This window comes from Apus apus, chromosome 12 (assembly GCF_020740795.1).
Source record: "Apus apus isolate bApuApu2 chromosome 12, bApuApu2.pri.cur, whole genome shotgun sequence".
NCBI classification, from domain to species: domain Eukaryota; kingdom Metazoa; phylum Chordata; class Aves; order Apodiformes; family Apodidae; genus Apus; species Apus apus.
In genome coordinates this window covers 20,250,846-20,265,305 of record NC_067293.1, presented here as the reverse complement: position 1 = coordinate 20,265,305, position 14,460 = coordinate 20,250,846, and the positions used below count along the sequence as shown (strand labels likewise).

Here is a 14,460-nt window from a genome sequence, read left to right as displayed (position 1 = left end):
ATTAATCCAAACACTCTCCCTGCCACAGATAAACCTCAAACAAAAAAGCTCTGGCCCCAGGCTGTGCTTGCTTTAGCAGTACTTCTCCTGACTGCTCCGTAAGAGACCAAGAATGTAACAACAGCCTGACTAACCCCAGCCTAAAATGGGCACAAGGTCTAATACTTGTGGGTCTTGCAGAGTAAAGAGCAATAAAACAACCTTGACTTTGGACGAAACAAACAGTGGGGGAGAGAAAGTGTCACATCGAGCTGAAACTGCCAGTGCCTCCCGTTATCTAACCACATCCTGAGTGTGCTCAAGTCTTAACAGCGTTTGATGGGGAAAAGAAAGCAGCAGCAGCAGCTATTAATACCCGTGCTGGGGCAGGTCTGAGGAGCCTCCTGCCTTCCCAGAAGGTCGCCCGCTTTTTCCAAGTATTGCGGTTAGATAAAGCGAATCCCGCGCGCTCAGCCGGGGACGCTGGGGCGGGCGCAGGGTAACAGTGCCACTTGCTGGCCAGCGGCACGGCCAGGGCTGGCGACACGGGACACAGCACAAAGGGCTTGCCAGACCCTGCCTCAGCCTCAAGGGACAAAGAACCTGAGCAAGTGCCACCGGCTCGGGGCGGCGGGACAAGCCGGGGTGACACCGGATGCCTCCAACGGCACCACGTGTTGAGCCACGCGTGGCGGGGAAGCTGCGCTCGCCGGCTGCTCTGCCCATGACCTCAGTAGGAACGGCATTCGCAGCTGGCATCCGTCCATCCATCCATCCGTCCATCCATCCATCCGTCCATCCATCCATCCGTCCATCCATCCATTCGTCCATCCATCCATCCACCCATCTATCCGCCCATCCGTCCGTCCATGCACCCATCTATCCCTCCCTCCCTGGCCCCGCTCCCGGCCGGGGCAGCCCCCGCACGCCCCGGGGCCGCAGCAGGAGCGGGGCTCGGCTCCGGCACCGGCTCCCGAGCCCGGGCTGTCCGGCTGCCGGCAGAACACCCCCCGGGACCGGAGCAGGGTCCGCAGAACAGCCCGGCCCTACTGCAGCCACCAGCCCCAGGGCACAACACCCGAAACCAGCGAGCCCGGCCAGGCGGGGCTGCTGCAAACTCTTGACAGATCCTCCAGGAAGAAATTAAAAGCAGAAGGGTGCTCCCCTCCCTCACGGGTACTCCCAGAAATGAGAAAATTATGCCATTTTTGGGCAGGGGAAAAAAAAAAAAAAAAAAAAGAAGGAGATTAACTTTAAAGAAGCCAGCTCTGCTGTGACTGGCATAGGGATGTCACCTCTGAGCCACGGTCACAGCTTCAGCCTCCAGCTGCTGCCTGGAGCTGGCATGGCACCAGCTGAGCAGCCCTGCCTCTGCCACCCGTGTCACCGCTGCTCCCTGGGGACAGCAGCAGAGCAGCCCTGCCTCTGCCACCCAAGTCCCAGCAGGACAGCTTGCAAAGCCCCACCAGCAGATGCCTGCGGGGCTGGGGGGTGAGCCAGCACCCTGCCCAGGGTGGCAGCCACAGCACTGCACTGGGACAAGGACACACCAACCCGCCCCCAGGATCAGTCTCAGAGTCCTGCATGGCTTCTCAAAAGGGACACGAAGGGGAAGGCGCCAGGGTGGCACAGGGAGGCCAAAGGCTGGAGCCTGGCACAGCAGCCACAGCCAGGTCCTCTGCCAAGGACCATCTCTGACAGAGAGGGATGGAAGCCAGAAAAGTAAACTGGAACAGTGGCACCTGGGAAAGAAGGGCACAGGTCAGACACAAAGGATAGGAAAGCTGGAATGGGAGGGAGGTGATGGCTGGGTCCATCAGAGGGTGGCTGCCCACAGAGACTGAGCCCCATGGCTGAGGGAACCCACACCAAGAGTGAGGGCAGCTTGGAGACACTGCAGAGCGAGAGCACAGGCGGCACAGCCACCCATGGCACCCTGCTCCCAGACAAGGGGGTCACCACAGTGGGGGAAAAATGGCCTCCAGAGGGGCCTGAGTGAACCTCCTGCACGGAGGCTGGGAGGAGGCATGGCTGTGTCCTCCTGGCATTGACCTGGAGGGAGAGATGCTCCCCACAGGAGGGATGGGTGCTCCCCGCCGTGTCCTCCTGGTCCGTGATGCAAAAAGACCATCTCCACGTACTCCCCACGTACACACCAGAGAGATGATGTGACATTAGGGCTCTCCTGTATCACCCAGTGCCTGGAGCTTCCCGTGTCCTTCCCGGCTCTCCCTAGCGCTGGTGGCCCTGGGCCTGGCTGAGCACCAGGTGGTCACAGAGCAGGAGCAGAGCATCGAAGCGCTGGAGCCGCTGCAGAGCCTGGGCCAGGAGGGGGATGGTGACCGTGGCTCCCGAGTAGGTGAAGTGAGCAACGAGCTGCTCAAATCCAGATATCCGTCCCAGCAGCTGGGGCGTGACCCCCAGCTCCAGTGCCACGTGGCTGAAGTTCTTCACACCATTCATGGAAGGGTCCAACAAGAAGGCAAGTGACTGCACCAAGGAATGGGGCAGTTCTGCTACTGGGAGACCTGGGGGCAGCAGCACAGCAAAATGGGGTTAGAAACCAGCCTATCTGCCCAGGACATGAAAAACAGACGCCACCCCTGTTCCTGCAAAGCAGGTGAAACACCATCCTGCCAGGGCAGGTATCTCCTCCAGCATCACCTTCAGAGCTCAGCAGCATAGAGCTGGCTCAGTCCTGGAGAGGCAGGTAATTAGTGACATCTGGGAATCCACCCACCAATCACCTGCATATTCAAGGTATATCAGAGAAAATCCACCTTGTGAACTAACACCAAAGGCCACAAAAGTCACCTCCACATAGCCATGGTGGACTTCTGGAGGAGCTCCCTTCTCAGATCTGCCTCTCTCTGCTACCCCAGTACTTGGAGAAAAAAGACAAGGCTGGAAAGACACATACCCTTGGCAGTGCTGCTGATCTGAGTCACAAGGCTCTGGGCATCATCCACCTGGCAAGACAAAGACCTCAAGGTTGGTGGCAGTCTGGTGAGAACAGCAAGGCCTGCTGGAGGAACAACACTTCTCCTTCCAGCACAACCACCCCACAGAGCCAGTGACTTCCCTGGGATGCTCCAGGGCCTCCCAGCAAACTGCTTTCATGAACTGTGACCTGGAGTGAAGCTGTTTGATGCATCTCTCTGCCAAACGAGATGTTAGTTACTGGATTCACTGAGAGCTCAGCAGAGAGGGAGGAGCAACTAGCTCCCCAAACTGCCAGGTCAGCTTTCTGGAGAACAGGAGGACAAGCCACTTGAGAGCACATCAGTTAAAGATATGATCATATATTTGATAAGTTGACTATAGTCTTTTGGATGTTTGAAACTACTCCAGCAGGTCACATCTCCATGGCCGGTGGCCTGTTGAGTGACGTATCACCAAACACCTGGCGAATCTTTCTCAGTAATTAGCGGCTAGTCCCAGATATTAATGAACCTTTGCTTACATCCCTAAACCACTGGCGAGCCCAGCACCCTATGCCTGAGCCCTGTGTGTCCAGCAGCAGGTCAGAGGAGCAAAGAGGCTGGAGAACTCACCGTCTGCTCCCCACTTTCAGTGGTGGGGCTGGGGAAGGTGGGGGGTGGGTGCGGGGCCACTTCCCGCCCGCTGCCCCTGCTCTCCGCCGGGACCCTCGGTGCTGCCTCCTCCGGCCGCTCGCTGCCCACAAAGTCTGCCTGGGTGGAGAACTTCTGGAGGTCCAGCTCAGTGCACTCCACTGGGGCATGAGGCCACTTGTGCTGCATCTCAGAGGCGCAGGAGGAGAGGGGGGCAAGGGCCTCTGGCTGGCCCTGCCAGGGGGCTGCAGGTGGCAGGACCCCAGCCAGGCAGTCGCTGCAGCCCGAGGCGCGGATGAGGGGCTGGCTTTCCAGGAGGCTCCTGCCCAGCTGGGCTTTGGAGGCAGTGCCAACTGCCACAGCTGGGGGTAAGTCCATCTCCAGCTGGAGGGAGGGAAGCTGGAGACCCACGCCTTCACCCTCCGAAATGTACTGCGCTGCTTCCATGGGGCCTGAAACCAGAAACAGGTGGGACTCAGCACAACCCGGAGCCACCAGGCAGAGGCCAGACCCCTGCACCACGGAGCAAAGCCACTTTGGTGCCTTTCTGCAAAGTCTTGCGAGTGGCTGATCTCTCCCTCCAGTTTCAAGGAGAGCAGGAGCAGGCTGGGGGGGAGCAGGAGCTGGAGGGGCTGCATGCGAGGATTCCTGGTTCAGGGTCTGCAAGTGTTTCTAAGGGTGGTCCTGAATTTCACATTGGTGGGACTTGGACACTGTCCTTCCTGCCTAAGGGCATCTCACTATGCCTTCTGGAGACCAGCACCACCCTCCCTCCCTACCCGAGAGGCTGCAGGAGCAGGTACCTTCTGCCTGCCTGTAGCAGTTCTTCGTACCCAGGCAGCAGGGACTAGACATCTGCTCCTCACACAGGAATCTGCCAGGCACTGCCGTGGTTGGGAACGTCGCTCGCTGGCCTGAGAAGTTCTGAGTCCTCAGGAAGACTTGGAGGATAGAGGAGAAGCAGTCTGAGCAAAGGCTTGGCTTGCTTCCCTGGTGTGTCCTCAGCTGTGAGGTATGTCTACCGGCTGGATGCCAGCCTGTCCCAACCCCAGCCACCAGACCCACTGCCCTCTTCCCTAACTAGTCCCGCAGCCTTGCTCTGCAAGGAGCTGCTGAAACTTAATCTGCCCCCAGGAAACCCCAGGAGAGAGGACAGCCAGCTCTGCCTGTGGAACAGCCTTCTTCTCCTCCTGACTATGGTACCAAGGAGGAAGGAGGCTCTGCTGGGACTTGGAGCAGGCAAAGCACAAGAAAGGTCCTGCAGATGTAGAAATGTGTTTCTTCTGCAGGAGCAGAGGAATGTTTGGGTCACTGCATGCTGCAAGAGTGGCAGCAGCAGGGGCAACACTCTACATGGTGAGGAGAGGCCACAGGTATGTGTGACCAGGAAAGGGAGAGAACCTCTGCAGGCGTCAACTCACCTCGCTGGCACTGGCTCTTCCAAAACCGCTTGCAGTAGATGATGGAGAGGGCCAGAAGCACCAGTACGATGATGACCAGGGCACTGCTGGTCAGGGCAAGAAGGGCTGTGCCCTGCGGTGGTACAGTGGGGATGGCTACCTTCACCAGGTTTACTCTGGATCGACCTGCAAACACACCACCCACAAAACATTGGAGCCTAACCCCAGGCTTGGGCAACCCCCTGCCCATTCCTCTTCATGTGTGATGACCATGCCTCCTTTGTCCAGCAGGTCTGTGGGACAGCAGCTGGTGCTGTGGCCAGCAAGCAGGATCAGTGAGAGGATGGTGCACGTCTGAGCGCCTTTGACGTGGTCACAATGACTTGGCATGCACCATGCTTTGCCATGTCCTCACCAGCCCTCTACCCCAGAGGACCTTGGTCCCCATGGGTGAGGGACAGCACGTACACTGAGGCTCAGAGGTGGGGGTCTGCTTGGTGCAAGGGATGCACTCCCAGTCCAGCTGCCCGCTGATCCGCGCCTTCCGGTAGAACCTGCCAAGAGAGCAGAGGGTCTCCTCACCACACAGGCCATGGTGAGCCCCACCAGCCCAGCTACGGGGAGATGGGGTTCATCCAACTCCTCCTGCCCGGTGGGCTGGGACCCCCCAAGGCGGCAGGTCTCGCTATTGCTGGCTGAAGCTGGACCCGCAGCTACTTTTTCATGTCTGTCACCCTGGGGCCAAGGGGAGACATCACTCGAACTGTCCCCCCCACCCCACACCTGCTAAAGTGGGTGCTAGTGATCAATAGCTCCACAAAGCCACAGAAACATCCCAGCCTAGAACCACATCTGGGAAGAGGTTCATAAACCAGAGCCCATTCTGGCTCCTCTCTCAGGAGCCACGCTGCTGGCCTGCATGTGGTCTGCAGCCCTCAGGCACTTCACAGCAGCCGAAGCATGGTCTGTCCCCTTCTTTGGGGATCACTAGTGGCACTGGTCATTCATCTTCCAGGGCTTAGCCACCTGGGTGTCAACAGGAACAACTCAGGCCTGGAAGGAGTTTTCTTCCACTGCTCATTCATGGGAGCCTTCAGGTTCCCTTCTCTAGAGCTACAAGGGGGCCATCAGATGGGTCTGATTGGCATGTCACTTACAGTGTTCTCAAGAGGTGGCCCTGGGTCACTGGGCCTCCTCTCAAATTCCATGTTCTGGGTGAGCCCAGATAAATCCCCCCACCCATGCCCTCCCTGCAGGCTCCCGGGTGTGCCCATGGCAGTCCTGCAGGAGCCAGGGTCCAGCCCCACTCACCCTGGCAGGCACTCCCCACAGACGGCGTTGGTTGTTGCTGTGCAGTTGGACTTCTGGACGCGGTTGATGAGGGTGCAGGACAGGCAGGGCTTGCAGCCATGGTGGCCCCAGTTGTCCTTGAACTTCCTGGGAGGGCAGGGGACACACTGCGCGTCCCCCCCGCTGCCATCGCCGCAGTCCTGCAAGACACGAGGTCAGTGCATGGCTGTGGCAAGGAGCCACTTCAGGTCCCAAAGCAACGCCCAGGAAAATGGCACCCCTTCTTGGGGACAACGGGTGGAGGGGTGACTACAAAGGGTCCTCAAGACCCAGCTGAGGGCAGATGCCATGAGAGCAGAGACAGGGATGCCGAGCGCTGCCCAGCCAGGGCCGCCAGCTGTAGTTAAGGAGCAGGAAAGCTCCGGCAGTGATGTGCCCTGGGGAGCATGTCTCGGGGGGATCCCATGCCAGCCCCACTGCTGAGACTGGGCCAGACCCTCTGCAGCCACGTCCTGCTGGTGCCCACCCAGCGCCCACCTGGCCAGGCAGCACAGCTTCACTGCACTATGGACTGGGAGACTCCGATTTCCATCAGCCAGAAGGGAAGCGGGCACCAAGCAGAAACTTGAAAGCCCTTCCTACTGTCACTGCCACCGTCTCCCCTCCTGTCCAGGGTGACGGAAACTGTTCACTGCCCCTTCTCACTGAGCCCGAGCTCTTCCCAGCATGCCAGGACCCAAGATTATCCTTCCAAAGGAGGGTTGGCAGAGGATTCCCCTGGCACTGTAAAAGCCTCAGTGCCAGATGATTCCTGGTCCTTCCAGAGCAGCCAATTTACCTTGGAAAGCTCCAGTCCAGGCTTGCAGTTGATGCAGGGAGTACATTGCCCATGCTCATCCAGGTACTCACTCTCTTGGCAGGCCATTGGAGCTGGAGAGGGGCCGGGAGCCTGAGGAGGAGAAGGCAGAGAGGTCACAGCCAGCCCCAACATGCTCAAGATGAGCAGAGTGCCCTGCTCTAGGCAGAAGTTTCTGCTCTACATTTCTTGTGCACCACAGATGTCAGATGTCACTGTGGCAGGAAAAGGCTGCTCCAGCAGCGCAGCACAGGCCTCCCAGCAAGGCTGGGAAGGAACTGCCTGGTTTTGCTGCCTTGTTGCAGCCCTCATGGTGGAGCAAATGAGATTTCATTTCCAGTATTAAGGCTGACACACTCATTGCTTAGGTCACGATTTGCAGGAGGCCAGAGGACCCTGCCAGCCCTGGCTGTGGGTCTGGGCACCCCAGACTATGGGCAGAGAGCTCAGTCCCAACCAAGTCCCAGCACCAGCCAGCATGGCTGAGTTGGGCTGACACAACCAGATGCCAGTGACCAGCCGTGTCCCTGGCAGAAGACACACTCCTGTGGTCCCGCTGGGCTGGCCCAGAGCCACACGGGCTGCTCCAGCTCCTGCTCCACACACATTCCTGCTTGGTGCAGGCTCACTTGCAGGCATCTCGGGGGACAAGCACCCACATCCCTGGAAAACACCATCCAGAGCCTTTCCAAGAGGAATGAGCAGCTCAGTTGAAGTTAAGGGCAGAACACCTCCAGCCCCATGAGCCATGGTTTGCACCCTCAAGGAGGGCAGCTCAGAGGGGAGCTTGGGACCCCCGACTTGTTGAGAACAAGCAGCTCGGGCTGAAACTACAAAACTGAACAACTCCCTTGGAGATTTGGGACCATCTGTTCATTTCTGCTTATTTCACGTGGGTTCTTACTCTGATGACAGAAATTAAATAAAATCCACCCCCACTAGACCAATCTTTACTTTGTGCAGAAAGTCAGGAGAAAAACAGTGTTCGGCCAGCCTTGAGAGCACAACTCCTTAATGTCTAAACACCCATCAGGAACGGAGAGCACCTGGAAAAGCTCTTTTGAAGACCACCACCCTGAACAGCCTGAACCACCCGGGAAAACCTGGCCTTTCAACCAGAGACATCCTGCTCCACAGCCTCGGGAGGAGGGAAGGCTTGGCTGGGACACCCGTCCCCTGCCAGGCTCTGGCAGCAGAGGGGGCTGGGGGCGAGGAGGGCCCCTCGAACACCCCGGCCCCTCCTACCACAGCCCCTTTCCCCTCCCAGCCCCACCGTTCCCAGGCACCCCAGCAGCATTCCTCCGCAGGCTTTTTCTGTGCTCCTCTCCTTAATCCCCCACCACTCCCTCGCCGGATGCCTTCTGGAAGCAGACGCTTGCACGGGCTCCCCAGGCTCGGAAGGGCCGAGATTCATTGGAGATGAAGCCTGTCCCGGACGAGCACAGAGCATGAGTCACCCCGCGCCGCAGCTCCCGCACAGCCGGGGCTCGTTGGCTGCCGCGAGGAAAAGCAACGAGGACTGGCCCTGGGAAGCTAAGGGAGATAAATTTATCTTGCAAACATCTCGGGAGGGGAATGCTCAGACACTATAAATAACATAAAGGTTACTGACACTACCGAATAAATAAAGGAGATTTGTCACCATCTCAGAAGGTGGCAGAGAGGCAGCTGGGTGCCAATGCCCCAGAAGTGCAGGTTCAGGACTAGGGTTCAGCTACGGGCTGAACGCTGTAGGAAAAATTAAAAGTCGAGGGCCAGGCTCAGCAGGGGTGACACAACCACCCTGAGGGCTGGCACAGTAATAGCCCAGACCCGACCTCTTGGCGAGCTCCAAGCCTGCAGCCCCTCACCCCCGCCAGCCCAGCGCAGGGGGGCCAGCGCGGCCAGTGCTCCAGTCTGGACTCCAGATTCAGGCTTTTACTCATCACAAGAGTATAAAGATGTAAAAAGGACATGAAGCTATTGGAGGGTGTCCAAAGGTCACTTGAATTGTGCAGCTTGGAGAAGAGGAGGCTGAGGAGTGACCTCATTGCAGTCTGTGGTTCCTCAGGAGGGAAGAGATGGGGCAGGTCCTGATCTCTTCACCCCTGTGACCAGTGAAAGGACTGGGGGAAATGGCAGAAGCTGCATCAGGGCAGGTTTAGGTTGGATATCAGGAGAAGGCTTTTCACCCAGAGGGTGGTTGAGCACTGGAACAAGCTCCCAGGGCAGTGGTCCCAGCACCAAGCCTGCCTGAGTTCCAGAAGCATCTGGATGATGTTCTCAGGCCCATGGTGTGATTCTTGGGGTGCCCTACACAGGGACAGGAGTTGGACTTGGTGATCCTGATGGGTCCTTCCCAACTCAGCAGATTCTGTGATTCTATGAAAAAGAGTTGCAGGCAACAGAAAAGGACCCAAGACACCCAAGTCATGAGAACAAAGAGATAAGTTTTCATTGGGTTGTCAAAGTGCCATTGTAACACAAGAAAGAAGTACTGGTGGGGAAAAAACCAAACAAACCAAACAACAAAAACACACACAAAAAGAAAACAAAACAAAACGCCAAACAAAAAAAACCCCACAACAGAACAAGCAAAAAACCTGAACCAGCAGCCTTTTGGTGAAACTGTCCTGCAAACACAACTTAACCACTTTCTGTCACGTATTAACAAACTTCTCTACACTTCAGAATGGTCTGTTGCTGGGGATACATCCCTCATAGAGTTGTCAGGGTTGGAAAGGACCTCTGAAGATCATCTAGTCCAATCCCCCTGACAGAGCAGTGTCACCTACAGCAGATCCCACAGGAACACATCCAGACAGGTTTGGAATGTCTCCAGAGAAGGAGACTCCACAACCTCTCTGGGCAGCCTGTCCCAGGCTCTTTTACTCTCAGAATAAAGACATTTTTCCCTTATGTTTAACTTGACCCTCCTGTGCTCCATCTTGTGCCCATTGCCCCTTGTCCTGTCAATGGACACTGTGGAAAAGAGTCTGGTTCCACCCTCCTGATACCCCCTGCAGATGTTGGCCAGCACTGATGAGATCCCCCCTCAGTCTCCTCCTCTCCAGCTAAGCAGCCCCAGCTCTCCCAGCCTTTCCTCAGGGCAGATGCTCCAGACCCTCATCACCTCTGTGGCCTGTGCCGGACCCTCTCCAGTAGTTCCTTGTTGTTCATGAATGGGGGATCTCAGAATTGGACATGGTATTCCAGATGTGGCCTCAGCAGGGCAGAATAGAGGGGGGAGGAGAACCTCCTTTGACCTACTGGCCACACTCTTCTCAATACACCCCAGGAGGCCATTGGCCTTCTTGGCCACAAGGGCACATTGCTGGCTCATGGTCAGCCTGTTGTCCACCAGGACCATGAGGTCCTTACCTCAAGCAGGTAAGTCCCCAACCTGTACTGATCCATAGGGTTATCCCTCCTCAGATGAAGTACTTTACACTGATCATTGTTGAATTTCATTAAGTTTCACCCTGCCCAACTCTCCAGCCTGTCCAGGTCTCGCTGAATGGCTTCTGGTGTGTCAGCCACTCCTCCCAGTTTTGTATCATCAGCAAACTTGCTGAAGGCACACTCTATCCCTTTGCCCAGGTCATTGATCAATACATTGAACAGGGCTGGTTCCAGTATCAACCCTTGGGAGACCCCACTCGACACAGGTCTCCAACCACACTCTGCCCTGCTTAACGCTTTGAGCTCTGTCCTCCAGCCAATTCCCAATCCACCTTACTGCCCTAGCGACCCAACCCCACAGCTTAAACTAGTTTCCCAAACAGAGAAAACTACAGGGCAAAAGGAATCCCACCCCAGCACAGCTCCATGCTGGGGCCATCAGCCAGCACGATGGTGGGAGACAGCAACACCGCAACCCTGCCAGCAACACCAGGAGGTGCAGAGCAGGCCCCTGCTGCTCCTCCAGCCACAGCATAATGATACATGGAACAAACTCTTTGTTGAATATCTGGCATGAAATTCAAAGTTGTGGGATTTTATAATTTTTTTTATTTTTTTTTTTTACTTCTTATTTTAACAACACCAGAACCGAGACATTTAATTTGTAAGTGGAGCATACGTCCAAACCACACAGCACTGCCCTGGTAAAGCAGCACTTTCTGATAGTCTAATGAGCCACTGAAACAACTGGTTCTAATTAGCTGAAAGTAAAAAACCACAAAAACAAATAACAAAACACCCCCTTGGGTATGGGAACTACACAGGAGCTCAAGGTGTCTGCCACAGCAACAGATTTTATTTGCCTAAGAGGAATATAAACAAGACAGAGTATAAATGCAAGTTGGAGGGAATCAAAATGTACTGCCATTGTTTGGAGATGCATGAAATCTTCTAACTTAAAGCCACCATAATTTGTTAAAGGACTTTTTTACTGTCTTAATGGGACAACTTGCCCAAGCAGGGCGAGCAGAATGTGCTCCCCACCGTGTTGTTACTCAAGATGCAAAAATATCAGTTACTGAATGAATTTCACTGCTTGAGACAAAAGGCATCTCAGCAAAGCTACAGTGGCAGCTGCAGTTTGTTCACCTCTGTGACAGTGCTGGAATCCAGTCACTTTTTCTTCTGAAAATGTAACTGAAAAAAAAGCAGATTATCTAGGAATATAAACTATTTCTGAATTTCTGTTATGTCCAGCTCATGGATTCTGGTGGGAAAAAAAAAAAAAAAAAAAAAAAAGGGCAAGGAAATCAGTCAATGAAAGGGCACCCAGAAAATCATCAGTGACAGTGTTAATGCTTCTGGTTCTCCCCATCTGACCATGGCCCAGGAGGTACTGGGGGCAGGCAGGGAATGGCCAGGCTGGTCCCTTGAGCCACAGGTCTCTGCTTGCCTGGGACAGGAGGATGCTGAGACCGACCCTCAGGGTCTCTGACACCCACACACCTGCTGTGTCTCTCCACATCACCACACAAGCCAGTGGGACATCACAGGAGGTTTCACAGACTACTCCCTCCAGGCAGTAACTGCAACCCAGATGAGACACTTGTATACACTGGAACATAATACCAGAGAGCTGAAATCCTAAATATCTGCAAGTGAAAAGGAGGGGGGAAAAAATGAAATGTTATCTGGAAAATATTACTGCATGCCTTGTGTATGGCTGTGTCTAATCCCAGTCTCTTGCTCAGTCATTCCTCTGCTCCTGCTCATTGGTCTGTCCTCGTTTTGTCTGGACAGCATCTCTCTGTGCCTCCCTACACTAGAAGCCATGCTGGGAGTGACCACCTCCCCTGAAGCTCAGGGAAGCAAAAATAGGGGGAAAAAGGCTGAATGAGTATTTTCACCATGGCTTGGAAATCAGCAGGTTTTCCAATATATCTGGAAGTTCTGCTCACAAGACTGTCCACTGATTGTTTCATTTGGAGTGGGAACTTTGGTTTGCTGTAGTTGAAAGCACCCTGACCTCAGGTGGGAAGCACTCCAGGTTGGTCTCAACCCCCTTCACTGCCCTGCAACAGCCCCCAGGTTGCACTACTCACCTCCTACTCCTGCTTGCTCACTCCAGCTGCATGGGGAGGCATCTGAAACACCAGCCCCCCCAACATAGGCCAGAGCTCATGGCTCCTGGTTTTGCTGCCATCCCCATTCAGCTTTGCAGAGTCCCACAAGGCAGTCCCCAGACACAGGTACATCCTGCCCAAAGGAGAGGCTGTGACAAGTGCCCGCAGGGAGCAGGAGCTGTGCTGCAAACTGCTGTGGACAACCAAGGCTTGAGAAAGGGAGAGGTCCTGGAGAACCTCTGGGATGTGGGTGACTTCAGTCCTAGGGCCCCCAGGGTTATGCCTACAGGGCTCTGTTCCCTCAGTCACTGCATAGAGGTGTGATAAATGATTAGAGGTTGGATCCATAGCTACTGATGTCTGTCAAGCTCTGCCTGCCCATCTTGCACATCCAAACTGCCTGCTTAGTAAGCAAGACTTCCAAACTGCTATCAACTTTCATAAAACCTTGGATTTCTACCTGGTTTTTGCCCCACACCAACTTCTTAGTAACGGTCACTGACTTGCTTGCAATAGCAATTCAGTCTCTGTGGAGTGCCTGGTTTTCTTCTTCACATCATAAAGAAACTCACACATACCACACTGAGAAGAGAAAAGCAGCAGGTCATTTGAGAAATGACTGTTATGAATAAAAGAATTTGCCACCAGTACTTAATCTGAACCACTTAAGTGTGCCCTTAAAACGCTTGACACCTTTCGACGGGTGAAAACCCTTCCTGCAGTCCCGGGACCGCAGCGATCCCGCTCGGTGACACCGCGATTCCCACCGCGCCGCGGGGGGCGACCCGGGCACCGGCAGCCGCGGCCCCGGGGGGGCGGGACAGCCCATCGCCCACCGAGGCCAGCACGCCAGGCTGGCGGGGGCTGCGGGGCCCGGCTGTGGATGCGGGGCGGGTTCCACGCGTGGGTGGGGGCGGTGCCGTGTCCGGGCCGCCCACGCTGTGCGGGGGGGCGGTCTCCGCGGTGCCGCCCGCCCCCGGCTCGCCCGCCGCTCCCCGGCCCGGCCACCGCCGCCCCACGCGTGGCGAGGGGCCGGGACCCCCGGGAGCCGCTCGCGCCACCGGCGCCCCCCGCCGCCCGCCCGCGGGATGGCGGGCAACGCGCCGGGATGTGTCCGGGCACGTCCCGGCCCCCGGCGACAGGACCACCCCGCGTTACCCCCCACCCGGCACCCCCGGCCCCCGAACTACCCGGCCCCCGCAGCCCCCGGCCCGGTTCCCCCCCGGCTCTCGGGGGTCCCCGCCGGAGCCGGTCGCAGCCCACGCGCGTCCCGGGTACGGACCCACTGCGGCCCCCGCCGGCCCCTGGCTCCCTCGCCCGGCGGTGGCACCGGTACAGGGCAGGGTGGGACCGCCGCCGCGGGCGGGCAGGTGCGTGGACCCCTCAGCTTACCTGCGTCCCGGTGCCGGCAGGACGGTGCGGTAAAGGACCGGGACAGGCAGCGCAGGCGGGACAGTGAAGAGACACCGGCAGGATGGTGCGGAGCGGGAGCGGGGCAGAGCCCGGCGGGACCGTGCGGAGCGGAGCGGGACAGAGCCCGGCGGGACTCCCGGGACTCCCCGAACTCCCGCGTGCAGCGCCGAGCGCCCCAGGCAGCGCCCCCGCCAGGCCCCGCCCCGCCGCCTCCCATTGGCGGACACCGCCTCCTGGGCGGGGATATGCAAATGTCCGCCCACGCAGGGGAGCGCGGGAGCGGGACCGGGGGCGGGATTGGCAGGGACAGGTCCGGGATTGGCGGGGGCAGGTCCGGGGTTGGCGGGGGCAGGTCCGGGGTTGCCGGGCACAGGCTCTGGGACCCGGGCAGGCGGCTGCGCAGCGCCACGCGGCGTCCGGAGCGAGCCACAGCGGGTGCTCCCCTG

General features: G+C 57.2%; 1 protein-coding gene across 1 annotated transcript; it reads right to left on the bottom strand.

Annotated features, from left to right (window-relative positions):
- Positions 1 to 1,234: 1,234 nt before the first annotated feature.
- On the bottom strand, positions 1,235 to 14,142 carry EDA2R (ectodysplasin A2 receptor). The gene is made up of 9 exons (XM_051630208.1): positions 13,994 to 14,142; positions 7,080 to 7,190; positions 6,263 to 6,441; positions 5,420 to 5,505; positions 4,973 to 5,137; positions 4,355 to 4,492; positions 3,534 to 4,003; positions 2,900 to 2,948; positions 1,235 to 2,507 (listed from the first exon to the last, which is right to left on the bottom strand). The coding sequence occupies exons 2-9, from the start codon at positions 7,164 to 7,166 to the stop codon at positions 2,212 to 2,214; spliced, it is 1,470 nt and encodes a 489-aa protein (XP_051486168.1). The 5' UTR covers positions 7,167 to 7,190; positions 13,994 to 14,142; the 3' UTR covers positions 1,235 to 2,211.
- Between the last annotated feature and the right edge of the window lie 318 nt (positions 14,143 to 14,460).